The sequence below is a fragment of the Salvia hispanica genome, chromosome 3, assembly GCF_029641045.1.
Source record: "Salvia hispanica isolate PSC_SH4W2 chromosome 3, Shi_PSC_v1, whole genome shotgun sequence".
Lineage (NCBI taxonomy): Eukaryota > Viridiplantae > Streptophyta > Magnoliopsida > Lamiales > Lamiaceae > Salvia > Salvia hispanica.
In genome coordinates, this window is record NC_142694.1 from 60656162 (window position 1) to 60675298 (window position 19137).

The window sequence follows — 19137 nt, forward strand, 5'->3', positions numbered from 1 at the left end:
TTACATAGTTTTATTGAGATTTTTTGATGTATTTGTCTAGTTATCAACATTTACGAAAACTAAAATAAAAAATATCAAATTTCATCATCCGAACGTCGTCGGAACATATGCAATTGAGATATCGTTGGAATCCTTATAAAATTATCTTTAAATTGATATATTTTTTGCGAAAAAATAATTTAAATCGAGAGAGTTACGTAAATTTAAAGTTTTAAGATGATTTTAATGAGAGGAAATTGACATTAATACCATCTAATTTTATTTATTAATTTTCTTAATTAAAAATATAATCCATGTGACATTATTTCAACCACTAGATATTCTAATTTAATGGCTAAGATTTAGTCTTAGTTTGAGATTGCTAATTAGTTAGCAATTGACCACTTCCCAAATTTTAACTATATATAATTTCATCTTATTCGTTAGTTTAATCTTAAATATATATATAATTTCATCTTATTCCTTAGTTTAATCATTAAACTTTAATTAGAGATGAATTAAAAATATAAGAATTGAAAACTTTAAATGAGTAAATATAAGATGAAAATTGTAAACATTACATATATGTGTTTTTGTTTAGCTTGTGAATTAATTCGGAGAAAAAGTATTGTAATAAACGATTAAATCTCAATTTTAACCTAAATAAATGGAAGGCAAACTAAACTCTCTAGTACAATTCCAATTTAACTCAAATATAAGGCTAATTAATATAAATTTAAAAATTTAATTATAAAAAAAATTAATGGTAGTGCACAATTTAAATTTGTTTTAAAACTTGTTCAAGAAGTTAGCATTTTATTGGGTTATTATTTGTCTAATTATTTTTGCCTTAAATTATTTTTAGATAGACGACACATCAACTTTCTATTTTCCCTCCGGTATTAAAATCTTTTCACCAAACTTGAAGTTTGGATTAGGATAAATAAATAAATAATTCTCAACGATTAATTGGGCCGAAGAACTTATTTACTTAGCCCACCTTATTTCGCCCAAAAAGAAAAACAATCAAGAGGCCCACTTTAAATTTTAAAAGAATACTCCACAACGGTCATTTTCCACAACGGTCATCCTCATTCTCTCTCAACTCACTTCATCCCTAAAAAAAAGAGAATCCGATTGTCACCACCACCACCACCGGACACCGCCTCTCCTCCCTCTCTCGGCCTTACTGCCTCCCAATTGAAAGATCCCAAAATCAGCAAAACCCTCAAATCGGAACCCTAAATCTCCCGTCGCCCTCCTCTCGGCTCTCACCGCCAAATCGACTACTAGTGCCATCTCCCCTTCGCACACATGCACCGCTGCTGCTGTTCGCCGACGGGGTCAGGGACACCACCACCCGTTCCCTGTCGGGTCCGGCAGTTCACCCCGAAACAACCTCGATTCCACCCGAACCAGCCCCGAGGTGGATGGGAGAATTAACAACAGGTTCTTGGAAGATATCCTCCTTTCAAAATTGCAGGACCAGATGGAGAATTAACAGCAGGTTCTTGCAAAATAATTTTGAAGAAGTTGTACTTCTTTTTGCATATGTCATTTCGTCTATTGGCATAGGTTATTTGTAGAATTAGTTGCCCTCGATATCTGATTGCTTTAGTATCTAGGTGAGCTTGGTTGTAAGGAACCCACGAGACCTGTCAAACCTTTTTTCCTTTTGAACGATCACAATTCTAAAGTCAAAACTACTGTCTTTGGTTTCCTTACCATGGAAGCTTTTCTTTCTCGATGGTCCAGGATTGGTTGAAGAAAAAAATGGGTCATTTGCAGTGAATACATATTAAGTAAATTGAAACTTGAGCTTCATGTGCTCCCTATACATTTTAAATGCAGTTAGTGAACTTATATATGCATTCTTTACATGCCAGCTACAAAGTTGGACCTTTGGAGTAAATGAAACTGAAAAAGAAAAACTGACTATCTATTTATTGTCTGTGTGTTCTGTTGAAGTTCTTGCCATATCATTTTATACATTTAGAATGTTCTTACATAAGACCTCTTCCATTCTCTTTACTTTGTCATTTCAATGTTTAGCAAGCTTTGGCATTGAAAGGTCAATCCAAATTACTGATAATTTGAAATATCATATCATTTGGATTGCCATATCATTTTATACGTTTGAGATTTGAATGTTTAGCAAGCTTTGGCATTTGTTTTGCCATTTTTGAATGTATGTAGATTTTGCTTTATATGTGTTTTCTTGTACGGAGAAATGATGTGGTAAGGAAACCAAACAGTGTAGTTTTGACTTTTGAATTGTGATCGTTTAATCCTGCATGTTAAAAGTTGAAGAGAAACTACTCATCTTTCAAATGTTTAGCTTTATGTCAGTTAAAAGTAATTATCATTTCTTGTTTAGTTTTCTGTCTCTGTGTTTTCTAATTATCAAAGTTGGATTGACCTTTCAAATGATATGATATTATCATATCATTTGGATTGCCATATCATTTTATACGTTTGGGATTTCAATGTTTAGCAAGCTTTGGCATTTGTTTTGCCATTTTTGAATGTTTGTAGATTTAGCTGTATGTGTGTTTTCTTGTACGAAGAAATGTGTGAATTGAGAATTTCCATAACTAATCCCGAGAAGTAGCTGTTGAACATTGCCTGTGCTTTCTTGTTTGATGAGTTGTATGTATGCTTTCCTTATGTTTGTTAACTCCATTCCATCTTGTTATATGCAGCGTCGCTGGTGTCTCGTTGATATTGCTTGCTATAAACCCAACAATGATTACGAGGTATCTATATATATTGAGTTAAAGTTAATTCATGTAGATTCTGTTTGGCAATTTTAATTAGAAATATAATAGGAATACTACTATCCCATATCGGACTATATAATTTCCATGGGCCTTTCTTCTATCACCAATTGATTTTTTAGATGAAACCTTATTAATTTCTATCATGATATATATTCAAACTGAAACCAGGCATTATATAAGTCTCATAATATCTACTCGTATCTTGGTTTTTGTTTTGGTACTTTTTGGATGGGACAAAATGAAGACAAAAGTGAAATAGCAATGTGGTATTATTGTGTCACTTTATGCGGTATATATATGTGATTATCCAAATAAGATGTGCTGTATTTAATAGAACATGAATATATGCTTTTGATAAATTACCAATGGACTTGCTATCTGGGAATTTTATGCTCGTAACACTGTAATTGAATAAAAATTTTGATCGAGATATAAGTCTTCCTTTTGTTCAATCTAGTGACCTGATTTCATGATTTAACTACAAAATGGACTTGCTGCCATAGTTTTTCTTTTTCCAAAATCCAAATCTGATATCCTTTCAATCGTAAAATCTACTCAATCTTGAATCTACTATTGAAAGATCCTTTGCCTCAAGTCAATTTAAAAAAATTGTTTGAATAAAAGTAGGGGACAAATTAATGTAATAAACTTAAATAGCAAAATGATTGTTATTTCAAAATCAGAAATAGTGATTAGTAACGTTCATAAGTCATTTAAAATCATATGGTCTATTGGCATATTTCATTTCATTTCATCTATTGTGTGATTAGTAACGTTCATAAATCATTTAAAATCATATGGTCTATTGGCATATTTCATTTCATTTCGTCTATTGGCATATTTCATTTCATTTCAGACCAGCGACCCGGCTACAGACCAGCATCAGATTATCAGTCATTTTGCATATTTCATTTCGTCTATTGGCATAGGTTATTTGTGGAATGAATTAGAATTAGTTGCCCTCGATATCTGATTGCTTTAGTATCTAGGTGAGCTTGGTTGTAAGGAACCCACAAGACTGTCAAAACTTTTTCCTTTTAAACGATCACAATTCATTAGTCAAAGTAACTGTCTTTGGTTTCCTTACCATGGAAGCTTTTCTTTCTCGATGGTCCTGGATTGGTTAAAGAAAAATATGAGTCATTTGTATGGTTAAGTAAATTGAAACTTGAGCTTCATGTGTTCCCTATACATTTGAAATGCAGTTAGTGAACTTATATATGCAATCTTTACATTCCAGCTACAAAGTTTGACCGTTGAGGTTGGACCGTTGGAGTAAATGAAACTGAAAAAGAAAAACTGACTATCTATTTATTGTCTGTGTTCTATTGAAGTTCTTGCCATACCATTTTATACGTTTATATGTTCTCACAGAAGACCTCTTCCATTCTCTTTACTTTGTCATGCTTATTGCTTCTTTAATAAGTTGAAAATGTAAGGTTGAGAATTTGTACCCACTGAAGAGAGTGAAGCTGGTGGTATGTGTACTATGAAGTCTTTGTTTGGCATTTGAACAATATTTCTGGCGAATGTTGTCAATTCCCCTCGTAGCACAGGATCGGGCCAATTCAAGCACTGGGCAGCCTTGCTAGGGATCCGAGAGCCCATTTTTCAGCCAGTTGTCGCTTTTTATTGCCTGTACTACCGGTTAGTCCAGAACTGTGATATATTATTTTTTAAATTACAATGCCCATAAAAATGATAATAGATGTATTTTTGAGTAGTTATTAGACTTTTTCATTCCAGGGACTGATCGTTGATGTAAAAATTGTACAAATGTCATCTTTATGTTTTGCGATTATGTCCTTCTCTAATTGGGATTGAAATAGATCCGACACCCTTTTTCAGAGTTTGCTGTGTATATATGTTTTTTGATTTTAGTTTGACATAGTGAAAGATGCTGATAGGCTAGTTTCACGTGTAGCGAATAAGACAATTGTTATACTATTTTTGACATACCTCTTATGCATTATTTCCATGAGATCCTCACAATTGTTATCATTTATAGCAGGTTTATGATACTATCCCACATCGGTTTCACACAAAAGTGTGGAATAGCATATAATAGGGAGTCAACCCTTTAACTTTGACCATGGTTTTGGGTTAAGTTAGGGCTTCCTATCTTATATGCTTATCAATTTGGTGCGGTGAACGTGGATCCGGATGTCCTACTGAAAGGGGCTACCCGTAGGTGTGACCAAAGGGGTGCCACCAAAAAATGTGGGCCGGAAGGAAAAGGGCAGCAAATGGATGGTGGGCCCGTGGCTTTGGGTTTGCCGCCCGGCGTGTGCCGTCCGTGGACGTCCGGCTTAAAAAAGGGATAGATTGATACGATCCCACATGTGGGCCCGATGTGGGATCGTATCAATCCATCCCTCTTTTAAACCGGGTGGCAAACCCAAAGCCACGGGCCCACCATCCCTTTGCTGCCTTTTTCCTTCCGGCCCACATTTTTCGGTGGCACCCCTTTGGTCACACCTACGGGTAGCCCCTTTCGGTAGCCAAAGATTCTGGTAACTATCACTGTAAACTTATGTGGCAAGTATAGCTTGTATTTTCTCCTCTCTTCTTGTAATATAATTACTGTTGTGTGGCCGCATTGCACGTGCAGGATAACCCAGGACGGCGTCATCATTTCCTGTGCTTATAAATCTGTTAAGGCCTCTGGATCCATCAAGATGTCCATCTCCAGCATCAAATGATTCTCTTGCGATCAGAAACATGAAGTTCTCTTATTTGGTTGTTAAATGTTTAATAAAGCTCCTAAAGGTATTAATATCTTGATTTGTTTTAACTTGTTGATTTTAATTTTTATTTTAATTATGTAGTTTTTTTTATCATATTGATGTTGTGGATCTTCCTTTTGTAAGAATATTATGTTGCATAGTTTGATAATCACTCTGACGGAAGTGTTTGACAACATTTTCATGGTCTTACATAGTCGATTTGTTAGTTATTGTTTTAACTATTGGAGATCTCTGCAGGTGCTTCAGTCTCAGTTCTTAGTCAGATTCTACACGACACTATGTTCTTTTGGTCAGGTGTCTCAATATTTTAGGCTTATTATGAAACTGGTGTAAGCTGATCTGATCTCCTGTGCTCGTTATTTGACATATGCAGCTCTCACTGTCTATCTAAAATGCAACCTGTATAAATTGAATTTTCTTTTGATCGAGTTCTCCATTTGTCAGGTCTGAGCAGGTCAAGGAGCCCGAACCAGAAGCTGTTCCTAAGGCTGTGGGTTCTGTACCCACTGAAGAGAGTGTAGCTGATGGTATGTGTACTATGAAGTCTTTGTTTGGCATTTGAACAATGTTTCTGGCGAATGTTGTCAATTCCCCCACGTAGCACAGGATCGGGCCAATTCAATGCTATCACTTACTTTTGCAGAGTCTGTCCACCCACTAGCCTAGCCTTATACTCGATTAGGTTCTATGTTTTGCATGATTGAACCAAAATTTTATGTGCAGCACAGCTTCTGGCCCGACCATCTTAAGCTTTAATAATTCGAAGCTGACTTTGTAAATGATACTGCTATTATACCTTCGTGTTGTTTACCTTAGAGGCTTAGATTTATGGCTGTCTTTTACGAGTCTTAGATATCTTCCCTATCAGCACCTCACCTCAGGAGATAGATAAGTATGACCTTATCGATCCAGTTGATATATTAAAGACATTGGAGAAGTCTGGATTTTGGGAAGCAGTGGTAAGTGGCCTATCTTTGTCATTTGCCTATAATAAATATTCAAAAAATAATTTAATGTAGCCTTTTATACATATTTTTTGCTTTTATTTTCAGAACGCTTCAAAATCGTGTGAGAGGAAAGTTGCTGAACTAACCGAACATGCATCCACCAAAAAATTGCTCCATGAGATTTTTTCAGAAGTTTGTCGAACATACTGGTACGTTCAATGGAGAATTTTAAATAACTATCAAATTTTGTATATGGAGTATATAATTATCTACATGATGTGCCCTCTTATCTATAGGTTTATTATGAGTCTCTTGTGCTAACTTACTGAGAATATTATAAATACTTGGGATCATTTATTAAATCCCGAATTCCTCAAAGCCAATAGTTGTACCTTTAAATCCCAATATTGAAACTCTTTTGTCATTTACATAGCTCCAGTGAAGGCTTTTGATCATTTACATGAATGTGGCTCATGCAGGGAATTTTGGATCATAGCTCCAGTGACGGCTTTGGACACAATATCAGGTATCATAGAAATTTGTTACAAGCGGAAACAATTTTATCTAGCCCTGACGCTAATGTCTGCTTAGAAAAATAACTCTTGATGTGTGCATATGTTTTATAAGTCAGTTGATGTCTTTTGATCATTTCGTAGATGATCAATTTTCAATATAATTTTATCTTTCTGTTTTTCTTGAGTTAATACTTTCTGGTTAGTTAATATGCTCCTGTTTAAGAAATTGTTTGTTTTTCTATGTGTGGTTTCCTTGTCTACCTAAATATTTTATAGATTTAACAACTTAAGTATATGGTATGGTTCTATCTTAGCTATTCTTTTTCCAATATTTACAAGGTTATGGAGTCAATAACTCTGTTTGTTTTGAATATTTCTTTTGCTTTTAAGATAAACCTTTATCCATTCCTTTGCCCATTGTTAAACTTGGATAAATATATCTTGGATATCATGGAAATAGTATTTAAGTACTCCTAGTAGATTAATCCTCATATCATGCCTTTTTATTTTTGATTTTTGTGATATTCTCTTTGCTTTATCAGGTGAATATTTATATACTCCTTTACTTATTTATTGGTCTTTTCTAAAAATGCTAGATAGTACTATTATATACATGTTGTCTTTGGTTCTTTGATGTTATTAGAGTATTGCGCTTACTGAGATTACTTTGTATGAATTGCTTTGACAAATGAGGGAGGCTGCTTATTCAAAATTTTATCTTGCTACTGAGTTTTTTGTTTCAGCTATTGTGTCTTTTAAAAAGCAGGTTGAATAACAAACAAATTTTGATCCATCTGTTGAGATGTTGATCCGTTTACTTTGTGTTATTCCTGGCTGGAATGAGAAAAATGTTCAGGTGCTGCATCCAGAAACTTAAAATTTTTACATTAACTTCTTTGTTTTTACCGACTACTTGGACTACTGAACTTAACCTAAGCATGGTCCAGGTCCAGCAACAAGTTATTGATATTGTCACTCACATTGCTGCGACAGCATCAAAGTTTCCTAAAGATGTGTGTTGTGCTTTGCCTTTCAGGTCAGAAACTTCTATAGTTTGGTGCAATCATTACCATGAAAATGTATTAGCATTTCTTTGATTGGCTGTGTAGTCATTTCTCACAGTTGTAACTCTTACATGTAGTTTTGAGATGCATATGCTCATATTTTTCTCTGATGTTTGTTGAGTTAAAATTAATAAGCTTTTGGTTATTTCTTACATAGCTAGTTTTTACTTGATAGGTATCACTCATAGAGTAGCTGACGTAAAGACTCGTGTTCAGGCCATGAAGTGTCTTTCCACTTATTGTGAAGATGTGGGTCTTGGTTTTATTTTTGAGAGGGTAATTCCTTTTCCATCTGCATAAATGTGCATGGATCCGTGCTACTGGCCTTTTTAAAGTAGTTTATGAGGCGAGTAATCCATTTCTGTAGTTTCAGTTTTTTTGATATTTTTCCTTTTCCATTAATCTTCTTGATTATGGTTAATTTTACTTTTACATCCCCACTCCAAAGTCATGCTTAAACATGAAATCTAATGAGGCTATTGCCTTGGTATGCGGCCTTGGTGTAACCTCAGATGAGATTTCCTCGTGCCCTACGCAGAGGAGCGCCTTAGTAAAACCATGATATTGGTATTTGGTTGCATTGGGGTCGCTCAAAAGAGGTATTTCTGTCTGATGTTAAAAACCTGCTTTACTACGAGGTAAATTCTTTTTGGTGTAAAACTGTCATTTTTCTCAATATAAGTTTGTTCCACAGTTCAAATTTACAAATATTACTCTTTGCAGGCATCTGCAATTCCAAAGAAGGTTGTTAAAGTAACTTATTCTACATCATCTGCGGTGACTGGCATGGATCGTCTTCCACGTGAAGATATAGTGAAATGATCACTCCCACTTTGTTTTAGAGAGTTCTGATTGGAAGGTTTGTTATATGGAGTATATGTTTGTTAATCATCAAATCTGTGAATGATTTAAGAGGGCATGCCATCAATCTGACTTCATCTTCTTCTAGGTCCGCTTGGAATCTATTGAAAGCTTAACCAAAATTCTAGAAGAGGTGAACAAACTTATTCTGCTCGCTGGAACTGGTGCGCTAGTCGAAAATCTGAAATAACTAAGGCTCAAATTTTGTATATTGAGTATATAATTATCTACATGATTGTTATTTCAAAATGATTGTTATTTCAAAATCAGAAATAGTGATTAGTAACGTTCATAAGTCATTTAAAATCATATGGTCTATTGTCATATTTCATTTCATTTCGTCTATTGTGTGATTAGTAACGTTCATAAATCATTTAAAATCATATGGTCTATTGGCATATTTCATTTCATTTCGTCTATTGGCATATTTCATTTCATTTCAGACCAGCGACCCGGCTACAGACCAGTATCAGATTATCAGTCATTTTGCATATTTCATTTCGTCTATTGGCATAGGTTATTTGTGGAATGAATTAGAATTAGTTGCCCTCGATATCTGATTGCTTTAGTATCTAGGTGAGCTTGGTTGTAAGGAACCCACAAGACTGTCAAACCTTTTTCCTTTTAAACGATCACAATTCATTAGTCAAAGTAACTGTCTTTGGTTTCCTTACCATGGAAGCTTTTCTTTCTCGATGGTCCTGGATTGGTTAAAGAAAAATATGAGTCATTTGTATGGTTAAGTAAATTGAAACTTGAGCTTCATGTGTTCCCTATACATTTGAAATGCAGTTAGTGAACTTATATATGCAATCTTTACTCCAGCTACAAAGTTTGACCGTTGAGGTTGGACCGTTGGAGTAAATGAAACTGAAAAAGAAAAACTGACTATCTATTTATTGTCTGTGTTCTATTGATGTTCTTGCCATACCATTTTATACGTTTATATGTTCTCACAGAAGACCTCTTCCATTCTCTTTACTTTGTCATGCTTATTGCTTCTTTAATAAGTTGAAAATGTAAGGTTGAGAATTTGTACCCACTGAAGAGAGTGAAGCTGGTGGTATGTGTACTATGAAGTCTTTGTTTGGCATTTGAACAATATTTCTGGCGAATGTTGTCAATTCCCCTCGTAGCACAGGATCGGGCCAATTCAAGCACTGGGCAGCCTTGCTAGGGATCCGAGAGCCCATTTTTCAGCCAGTTGTCGCTTTTTATTGCCTGTACTACCGGTTAGTCCAGAACTGTGATATATTATTTTTTAAATTACAATGCCCATAAAAATGATAATAGATGTATTTTTGAGTAGTTATTAGACTTTTTCATTCCAAGGACTGATCGTTGATGTAAAAATTGTACAAATGTCATCTTTATATTTTGCGATTATGTCCTTTTCTAATTGGGATTGAAATAGATCCGACACCCTTTTTCAGAGTTTGCTGTGTATATATGTTTTTTGATTTTAGTTTGACATAGTGAAAGATGCTGATAGGCTAGTTTCACGTGTAGCGAATAAAACAATTGTTATACTATTTTTGACATACCTCTTACGCATTATTTCCATGAGATCCTCACAATTGTTATCATTTGTAGCAGGTTTATGATACTATCCCACATCGGTTTCACACAAAAGTGTGGTATAGCATATAATAGGGAGTCAACCCTTTAACTTTGACCATGGTTTTGGGTTAAGTTAGGGCTTCCTATCTTATATGCTTATCAATTTGGTGCGGTGAACGTGGATCCGGATGTCCTACTGAAAGGGGCTACCCGTAGGTGTGACCAAAGGGGTGCCACCGAAAAATGTGGGCCGGAAGGAAAAGGGCAGCAAATGGATGGTGGGCCCGTGGCTTTGGGTTTGCCGCCCGGCGTGTGCCGTCCGTGGACGTCCGGCTTAAAAGAGGGATGGATTGATACGATCCCACATGTGGGCCCGATGTGGGATCGTATCAATCCATCCCTCTTTTAAACCGGGTGGCAAACCCAAAGCCACGGGCCCACCATCCCTTTGCTGCCTTTTTCCTTCCGGCCCACATTTTTCGGTGGCACCCCTTTGGTCACACCTACGGGTAGCCCCTTTCGGTAGCCAAAGATTCTGGTAACTGTCACTGTAAACTTATGTGGCAAGTATAGCTTGTATTTTCTCCTCTCTTCTTGTAATATAATTACTGTTGTGTGCAGGATAACCCAGGACGGCGTCATCATTTCCTGTGCTTATAAATCTGTTAAGACCTCTGGATCCGTCAAGATGTCCATCTCCAGCATCAAATGATTCTCTTGCGATCAGAAACCTGAAGTTCTCTTATTTGGTTGTTAAATGTTTAATAAAGCTCCTAAAGGTATTAATATCTTGATCTGTTTTAACTTGTTGGTTTTAATTTTTATTTTAATTATGTAGTTTTTTTTATCATATTGATGTTGTGGATCTTCCTTTTGTAAGAATAATATGTTGCATAGTTTGATAATCACTCTGACGGAAGTGTTTGACAACATTTTCATGGTCTTACATAGTCGATTTGTTAGTTATTGTTTTAACTATTGGAGATCTCTGCAGGTGCTTCAGTCTCAGTTCTTAGTCAGATTCTACACGACACTATGTTCTTTTGGTCAGGTGTCTCAATATTTTAGGCTTATTATGAAACTGGTGTAAGCTGATCTGATCTCCTGTGCTCGTTATTTGACATATGCAGCTCTCACTGTCTATCTAAAATGCAACCTGTATAAATTGAATTTTCTTTTGATCGAGTTCTCCATTTGTCAGGTCTGAGCAGGTCAAGGAGCCCGAACCAGAAGCTGTTCCTAAGGCTGTGGGTTCTGTACCCACTGAAGAGAGTGTAGCTGATGGTATGTGTACTATGAAGTCTTTGTTTGGCATTTGAACAATGTTTCTGGCGAATGTTGTCAATTCCCCCACGTAGCACAGGATCGGGCCAATTCAATGCTATCACTTACTTTTGCAGAGTCTGTCCACCCACTAGCCTAGCCTTATACTCGATTAGGTTCTATGTTTTGCATGATTGAACCAAAATTTTATGTGCAGCACAGCTTCTGGCCCGACCATCTTAAGCTTTAATAATTCGAAGCTGACTTTGTAAATGATACTGCTATTATACCTTCGTGTTGTTTACCTTAGAGGCTTAGATTTATGGCTGTCTTTTACGAGTCTTAGATATCTTCCCTATCAGCACCTCACCTCAGGAGATAGATAAGTATGACCTTATCGATCCAGTTGATATATTAAAGACATTGGAGAAGTCTGGATTTTGGGAAGCAGTGGTAAGTGGCCTATCTTTGTCATTTGCCTATAATAAATATTCAAAAAATAATTTAATGTAGCCTTTTATACATATTTTTTGCTTTTATTTTCAGAACGCTTCAAAATCGTGTGAGAGGAATGTTGCTGAACTAACCGAACATGCATCCACCAAAAAATTGCTCCATGAGATTTTTTCAGAAGTTTGTCGAACATACTGGTACGTTCAATGGAGAATTTTAAATAACTATCAAATTTTGTATATGGAGTATATAATTATCTACATGATGTGCCCTCTTATCTATAGGTTTATTATGAGTCTCTTGTGCTAACTTACTGAGAATATTATAAATACTTGGGATCATTTATTAAATCCCGAATTCCTCAAAGCCAATAGTTGTACCTTTAAATCCCAATATTGAAACTCTTTTGTCATTTACATAGCTCCAGTGAAGGCTTTTGATCATTTACATGAATGTGGCTCATGCAGGGAATTTTGGATCATAGCTCCAGTGACGGCTTTGGACACAATATCAGGTATCATAGAAATTTGTTACAAGCGGAAACAATTTTATCTAGCCCTGACGCTAATGTCTGCTTAGAAAAATAACTCTTGATGTGTGCATATGTTTTATAAGTCAGTTGATGTCTTTTGATCATTTCGTAGATGATCAATTTTCAATATAATTTTATCTTTCTGTTTTTCTTGAGTTAATACTTTCTGGTTAGTTAATATGCTCCTGTTTAAGAAATTGTTTGTTTTTCTATGTGTGGTTTCCTTGTCTACCTAAATATTTTATAGATTTAACAACTTAAGTATATGGTATGGTTCTATCTTAGCTATTCTTTTTCCAATATTTACAAGGTTATGGAGTCAATAACTCTGTTTGTTTTGAATATTTCTTTTGCTTTTAAGATAAACCTTTATCCATTCCTTTGCCCATTGTTAAACTTGGATAAATATATCTTGGATATCATGGAAATAGTATTTAAGTACTCCTAGTAGATTAATCCTCATATCATGCCTTTTTATTTTTGATTTTTGTGATATTCTCTTTGCTTTATCAGGTGAATATTTATATACTCCTTTACTTATTTATTGGTCTTTTCTAAAAATGCTAGATAGTACTATTATATACATGTTGTCTTTGGTTCTTTGATGTTATTAGAGTATTGCGCTTACTGAGATTACTTTGTATGAATTGCTTTGACAAATGAGGGAGGCTGCTTATTCAAAATTTTATCTTGCTACTGAGTTTTTTGTTTCAGCTATTGTGTCTTTTAAAAAGCAGGTTGAATAACAAACAAATTTTGATCCATCTGTTGAGATGTTGATCCGTTTACTTTGTGTTATTCCTGGCTGGAATGAGAAAAATGTTCAGGTGCTGCATCCAGAAACTTAAAATTTTTACATTAACTTCTTTGTTTTTACCGACTACTTGGACTACTGAACTTAACCTAAGCATGGTCCAGGTCCAGCAACAAGTTATTGATATTGTCACTCACATTGCTGCGACAGCATCAAAGTTTCCTAAAGATGTGTGTTGTGCTTTGCCTTTCAGGTCAGAAACTTCTATAGTTTGGTGCAATCATTACCATGAAAATGTATTAGCATTTCTTTGATTGGCTGTGTAGTCATTTCTCACAGTTGTAACTCTTACATGTAGTTTTGAGATGCATATGCTCATATTTTTCTCTGATGTTTGTTGAGTTAAAATTAATAAGCTTTTGGTTATTTCTTACATAGCTAGTTTTTACTTGATAGGTATCACTCATAGAGTAGCTGACGTAAAGACTCGTGTTCAGGCCATGAAGTGTCTTTCCACTTATTGTGAAGATGTGGGTCTTGGTTTTATTTTTGAGAGGGTAATTCCTTTTCCATCTGCATAAATGTGCATGGATCCGTGCTACTGGCCTTTTTAAAGTAGTTTATGAGGCGAGTAATCCATTTCTGTAGTTTCAGTTTTTTTGATATTTTTCCTTTTCCATTAATCTTCTTGATTATGGTTAATTTTACTTTTACATCCCCACTCCAAAGTCATGCTTAAACATGAAATCTAATGAGGCTATTGCCTTGGTATGCGGCCTTGGTGTAACCTCAGATGAGATTTCCTCGTGCCCTACGCAGAGGAGCGCCTTAGTAAAACCATGATATTGGTATTTGGTTGCATTGGGGTCGCTCAAAAGAGGTATTTCTGTCTGATGTTAAAAACCTGCTTTACTACGAGGTAAATTCTTTTTGGTGTAAAACTGTCATTTTTCTCAATATAAGTTTGTTCCACAGTTCAAATTTACAAATATTACTCTTTGCAGGCATCTGCAATTCCAAAGAAGGTTGTTAAAGTAACTTATTCTACATCATCTGCGGTGACTGGCATGGATCGTCTTCCACGTGAAGATATAGTGAAATGATCTCTCCCACTTTGTTTTAGAGAGTTCTGATTGGAAGGTTTGTTATATGGAGTATATGTTTGTTAATCATCAAATCTGTGAATGATTTAAGAGGGCATGCCATCAATCTGACTTCATCTTCTTCTAGGTCCGCTTGGAATCTATTGAAAGCGTAACCAAAATTCTAGAAGAGGTGAACAAACTTATTCTGCTCGCTGGAACTGGTACGCTAGTCCAAAATCTGAAATAACTAAGGCTCAAATTTTGTATATTGAGTATATAATTATCTACATGATTGTTATTTCAAAATGATTGTTATTTCAAAATCAGAAATAGTGATTAGTAACGTTCATAAGTCATTTAAAATCATATGGTCTATTGTCATATTTCATTTCATTTCGTCTATTGTGTGATTAGTAACGTTCATAAATCATTTAAAATCATATGGTCTATTGGCATATTTCATTTCATTTCGTCTATTGGCATATTTCATTTCATTTCAGACCAGCGACCCGGCTACAGACCAGCATCAGATTATCAGTCATTTTGCATATTTCATTTCGTCTATTGGCATAGGTTATTTGTGGAATGAATTAGAATTAGTTGCCCTCGATATCTGATTGCTTTAGTATCTAGGTGAGCTTGGTTGTAAGGAACCCACAAGACTGTCAAACCTTTTTCCTTTTAAACGATCACAATTCATTAGTCAAAGTAACTGTCTTTGGTTTCCTTACCATGGAAGCTTTTCTTTCTCGATGGTCCTGGATTGGTTAAAGAAAAATATGAGTCATTTGTATGGTTAAGTAAATTGAAACTTGAGCTTCATGTGTTCCCTATACATTTGAAATGCAGTTAGTGAACTTATATATGCAATCTTTACATTCCAGCTACAAAGTTTGACCGTTGAGGTTGGACCGTTGGAGTAAATGAAACTGAAAAAGAAAAACTGACTATCTATTTATTGTCTGTGTTCTATTGAAGTTCATGCCATACCATTTTATACGTTTATATGTTCTCACAGAAGACCTCTTCCATTCTCTTTACTTTGGTCATGCATATTGCTTCTTTAATAAGTTGAAAATGTATGGTTGAGAATTTGTACCCACTGAAGAGAGTGAAGCTGATGGTATGTGTACTATGAAGTCTTTGTTTGGCATTTGAACAATATTTCTGGCGAATGTTGTCAATTCCCCTCGTAGCACAGGATCGGGCCAATTCAAGCACTGGGCAGCCTTGCTAGGGATCCGAGAGCCCATTTTTCAGCCAGTTGTCGCTTTTTATTGCCTGTACTACCGGTTAGTCAAGAAATGTGATATATTATTTTTTAAATTACAATGCCCATAAAAATGATAATAGATGTATTTTTGAGTAGTTATTAGACTTTTTCATTCCAGGGACTGATCGTTGATGTAAAAATTGTACAAATGTCATCTTTATGTTTTGCGATTATGTCCTTTTCTAATTGGGATTGAAATAGATCCGACACCCTTTTTCAGAGTTTGCTGTGTATGTATGTTTTTTTATTTTAGTTTGACATAGTGAAAGATGCTGATAGGCTAGTTTCACGTGTAGCGAATAAGACAATTGTTATACTATTTTTGACATACCTCTTACGCATTATTTCCATGAGATCCTCACAATTGTTATCATTTGTAGCAGGTTTATGATACTATCCCACATCGGTTTCACACAAAAGTGTGGAATAGCATATAATAGGGAGTCAACCCTTTAACTTTGACCATGGTTTTGGGTTAAGTTAGGGCTTCCTATCTTATATGCTTATCAATTTGGTGCGGTGAACGTGGATCCGGATGTCCTACCGAAAGGGGCTACCCGTAGGTGTGACCAAAGGGGTGCCACCGAAAAATGTGGGCCGGAAGGAAAAGGGCAGCAAAGGGATGGTGGGCCTGTGGCTTTGGGTTTGCCGCCCGGCGTGTGCCGTCTGTGGACGTCCGGCTTAAAAGAGGGATGGATTGATACGATCCCACATGTGGGCCCGATGTGGGATCGTATCAATCCATCCCTCTTTTAAATCGGGTGGCAAACCCAAAGCCATGGGCCCACCATCCCTTTGCTGCCCTTTTCCTTCCGGCCCACATTTTTCGGTGGCACCCCTTTGGTCACACCTACGGGTAGCCCCTTTCGGTAGCCAAAGATTCTGGTAACTGTCACTGTAAACTTATGTGGCAAGTATAGCTTGTATTTTCTCCTCTCTTCTTGTAATATAATTACTGTTGTGTGCAGGATAACCCAGGACGGCGTCATCATTTCCTGTGCTTATAAATCTGTTAAGACCTCTGGATCCGTCAAGATGTCCATCTCCAGCATCAAATGATTCTCTTGCGATCAGAAACCTGAAGTTCTCTTATTTGGTTGTTAAATGTTTAATAAAGCTCCTAAAGGTATTAATATCTTGATCTGTTTTAACTTGTTGGTTTTAATTTTTATTTTAATTATGTAGTTTTTTTTATCATATTGATGTTGTGGATCTTCCTTTTGTAAGAATATTATGTTGCATAGTTTGATAATCACTCTGACGGAAGTGTTTGAGAGCATTTTCATGGTCTTACATAGTCAATTTGTTAGTTATTGTTTTAACTATTGGAGATCTCTGCAGGTGCTTCAGTCTCAGTTCTTAGTTAGATTCTACACGACACTATGTTCTTTTGGTCAGGTGTCTCAATATTTTAGGCTTATTATGAAACTGGTGTAAGCTGATCGTATCTCCTGTGCTCGTTATTTGACATATGCAGCTCTCACTGTCTATCTAAAATGCAACCTGTATAAATTGAATTTTCTTTTGATCGAGTTCTCCTTTTGTCAGGTCTGAGCAGGTCAAGGAGCCCGAACCAGAAGCTGTTCCTAAGGCTGTGGGTTCTGTATCCACTGAAGAGAGTGTAGCTGATGGTATGTGTACTATGAAGTCTTTGTTTGGCATTTGAACAATGTTTCTGGCGAATGTTGTCAATTCCCCCACGTAGCTGATGGTATGTGTACTATGAAGTCTTTCGGTAGCCAAAGATTCTGGTAACTGTCACTGTAAACTTATGTGGCAAGTATAGCTTGTATTTTCTCCTCTCTTCTTGTAATATAATTACTGTTGTGTGCAGGATAACCCAGGACGGCATCATCATTTCCTGTGCTTATAAATCTGTTAAGACCACTGGATCCATCAAGATGTCCATCTCCAGCATCAAAAGATTCTCCAGCATCTCTGGAAACATGAAGTTCTCTTATTTGGTTGTTAAATGTTTAATAAAGCTCCTAAAGGTATTAATATCTTGATCTGTTTTAACTTGTTGGTTTTAATTTTTATTTTAATTATGTAGTTTTTTTTTTATCATATTGATGTTGTGGATCTTCCTTTTGTAAGAATATTATGTTGCATAGTTTGATAATCACTCTGACGGAAGTGTTTGAGAGCATTTTCGTGGTCTTACATAGTCGATTTGTTAGTTATTGTATTAACTATTGGAGATCTCTGCAGGCGCTTCAGTCTCAGTTCTTAGTCAGATTCTACACGACACTATGTTCTTTTGGTCAGGTGTCTCAATATTTTAGGCTTATTATGAAACTGGTGTAAGCTGATCTTATCTCCTGTGCTCGTTATTTGACATATGCAGCTCTCACTGTCTATCTAAAATGCAACCTGTATAAATTGAATTTTCTTTTGATCGAGTTCTCCATTTGTCAGGTCTGAGCAGGTCAAGGAGCCCGAACCAGAAGCTGTTCCTAAGGCTGTGGGTTCTGTACCCACTGAAGAGAGTGTAGCTGATGGTATGTGTACTATGAAGTCTTTGTTTGGCATTTGAACAATGTTTCTGGCGAATGTTGTCAATTCCCCCACGTAGCTGATGGTATGTGTACTATGAAGTCTTTCGGTAGCCAAAGATTCTGGTAACTGTCACTGTAAACTTATGTGGCAAGTATAGCTTGTATTTTCTCCTCTCTTCTTGTAATATAATTACTGTTGTATGCAGGATAACCCAGGACGGCGTCATCATTTCCTGTGCTTATAAATCTGTTAAGACCTCTGGATCCATCAAGATGTCCATCTCCAGCATCAAATGATTCTCCAGCATCTCTGGAAACATGAAGTTCTCTTATTTGGTTGTTAAATGTTTAATAAAGCTCCTAAAGATATTAATATCTTGATCTGTTTTAACTTGTTGGTTTTAATTTTTATTTTAATTATGTAGTTTTTTTTATCATATTGATGTTGTGGATCTTCCTTTTGTAAGAATATTATGTTGCATAGTTTGATAATCACTCTGACGGAAGTGTTTGACAGCATTTTCATGGTCTTACATAGTCGATTTGTTAGTTATTATTTTAACTATTGGAGATCTCTGCAGGTGCTTCAGTCTTAGTTCTTAGTCAGATTCTACACGACACTATGTTCTTTTGGTCAGGTGTCTCAATATTTTAGGCTTATTATGAAACTGGTGTAAGCTGATCTTATCTTCTGTGCTCGTTATTTGACATATGCAGCTCTCAGTGTCTATCTAAAATGAAACCTGTATAAATTGAATTTTCTTTTGATCGAGTTCTCCATTTGTCAGGTCTGAGCAGGTCAAGGAGCCCAAACCAGAAGCTGTTC

The 19137-nt window shown here is 35.8% G+C and overlaps 1 protein-coding gene across 50 annotated transcripts; it reads left to right on the top strand.

Moving 5' to 3' along the window:
• Positions 1-1073: 1073 nt before the first annotated feature.
• Positions 1074-18832, top strand: LOC125205074 (protein MOR1-like). Of its 50 annotated transcripts, none has more exons than XM_089068734.1 (26): positions 1074-1486; positions 2682-2735; positions 4186-4237; positions 4311-4406; positions 5371-5528; positions 5744-5835; positions 5951-6033; positions 6359-6465; positions 6559-6662; positions 6933-7824; positions 7916-8004; positions 8208-8308; positions 8545-8670; positions 8756-8891; positions 8982-9057; positions 9918-10125; positions 11075-11232; positions 11655-11737; positions 14686-14761; positions 15737-15832; positions 16782-16939; positions 17362-17564; positions 17648-17807; positions 18025-18116; positions 18232-18434; positions 18518-18832. In XM_089068734.1, exons 5-10 carry the CDS (start codon positions 5481-5483, stop codon positions 7042-7044), a joined length of 546 nt encoding a protein of 181 aa, XP_088924860.1. In that variant the 5' UTR covers positions 1074-1486; positions 2682-2735; positions 4186-4237; positions 4311-4406; positions 5371-5480; the 3' UTR covers positions 7045-7824; positions 7916-8004; positions 8208-8308; positions 8545-8670; positions 8756-8891; positions 8982-9057; positions 9918-10125; positions 11075-11232; positions 11655-11737; positions 14686-14761; positions 15737-15832; positions 16782-16939; positions 17362-17564; positions 17648-17807; positions 18025-18116; positions 18232-18434; positions 18518-18832. The 50 variants fall into 50 exon arrangements, with proteins under 50 accessions (XP_088924860.1, XP_088924861.1, XP_088924859.1 ...); XM_089068735.1 differs by having other exon boundaries at positions 4316-4406; XM_089068747.1 differs by lacking the exons at positions 1074-1486; positions 2682-2735; positions 4186-4237; ... (4 more) ...; positions 6359-6465; positions 6559-6662 and adding exons at positions 11448-11539; positions 12063-12169; positions 12263-12366; ... (4 more) ...; positions 14249-14374; positions 14460-14595 and having other exon boundaries at positions 7045-7824; positions 15742-15832.
• Positions 18833-19137: the final 305 nt, after the last annotated feature.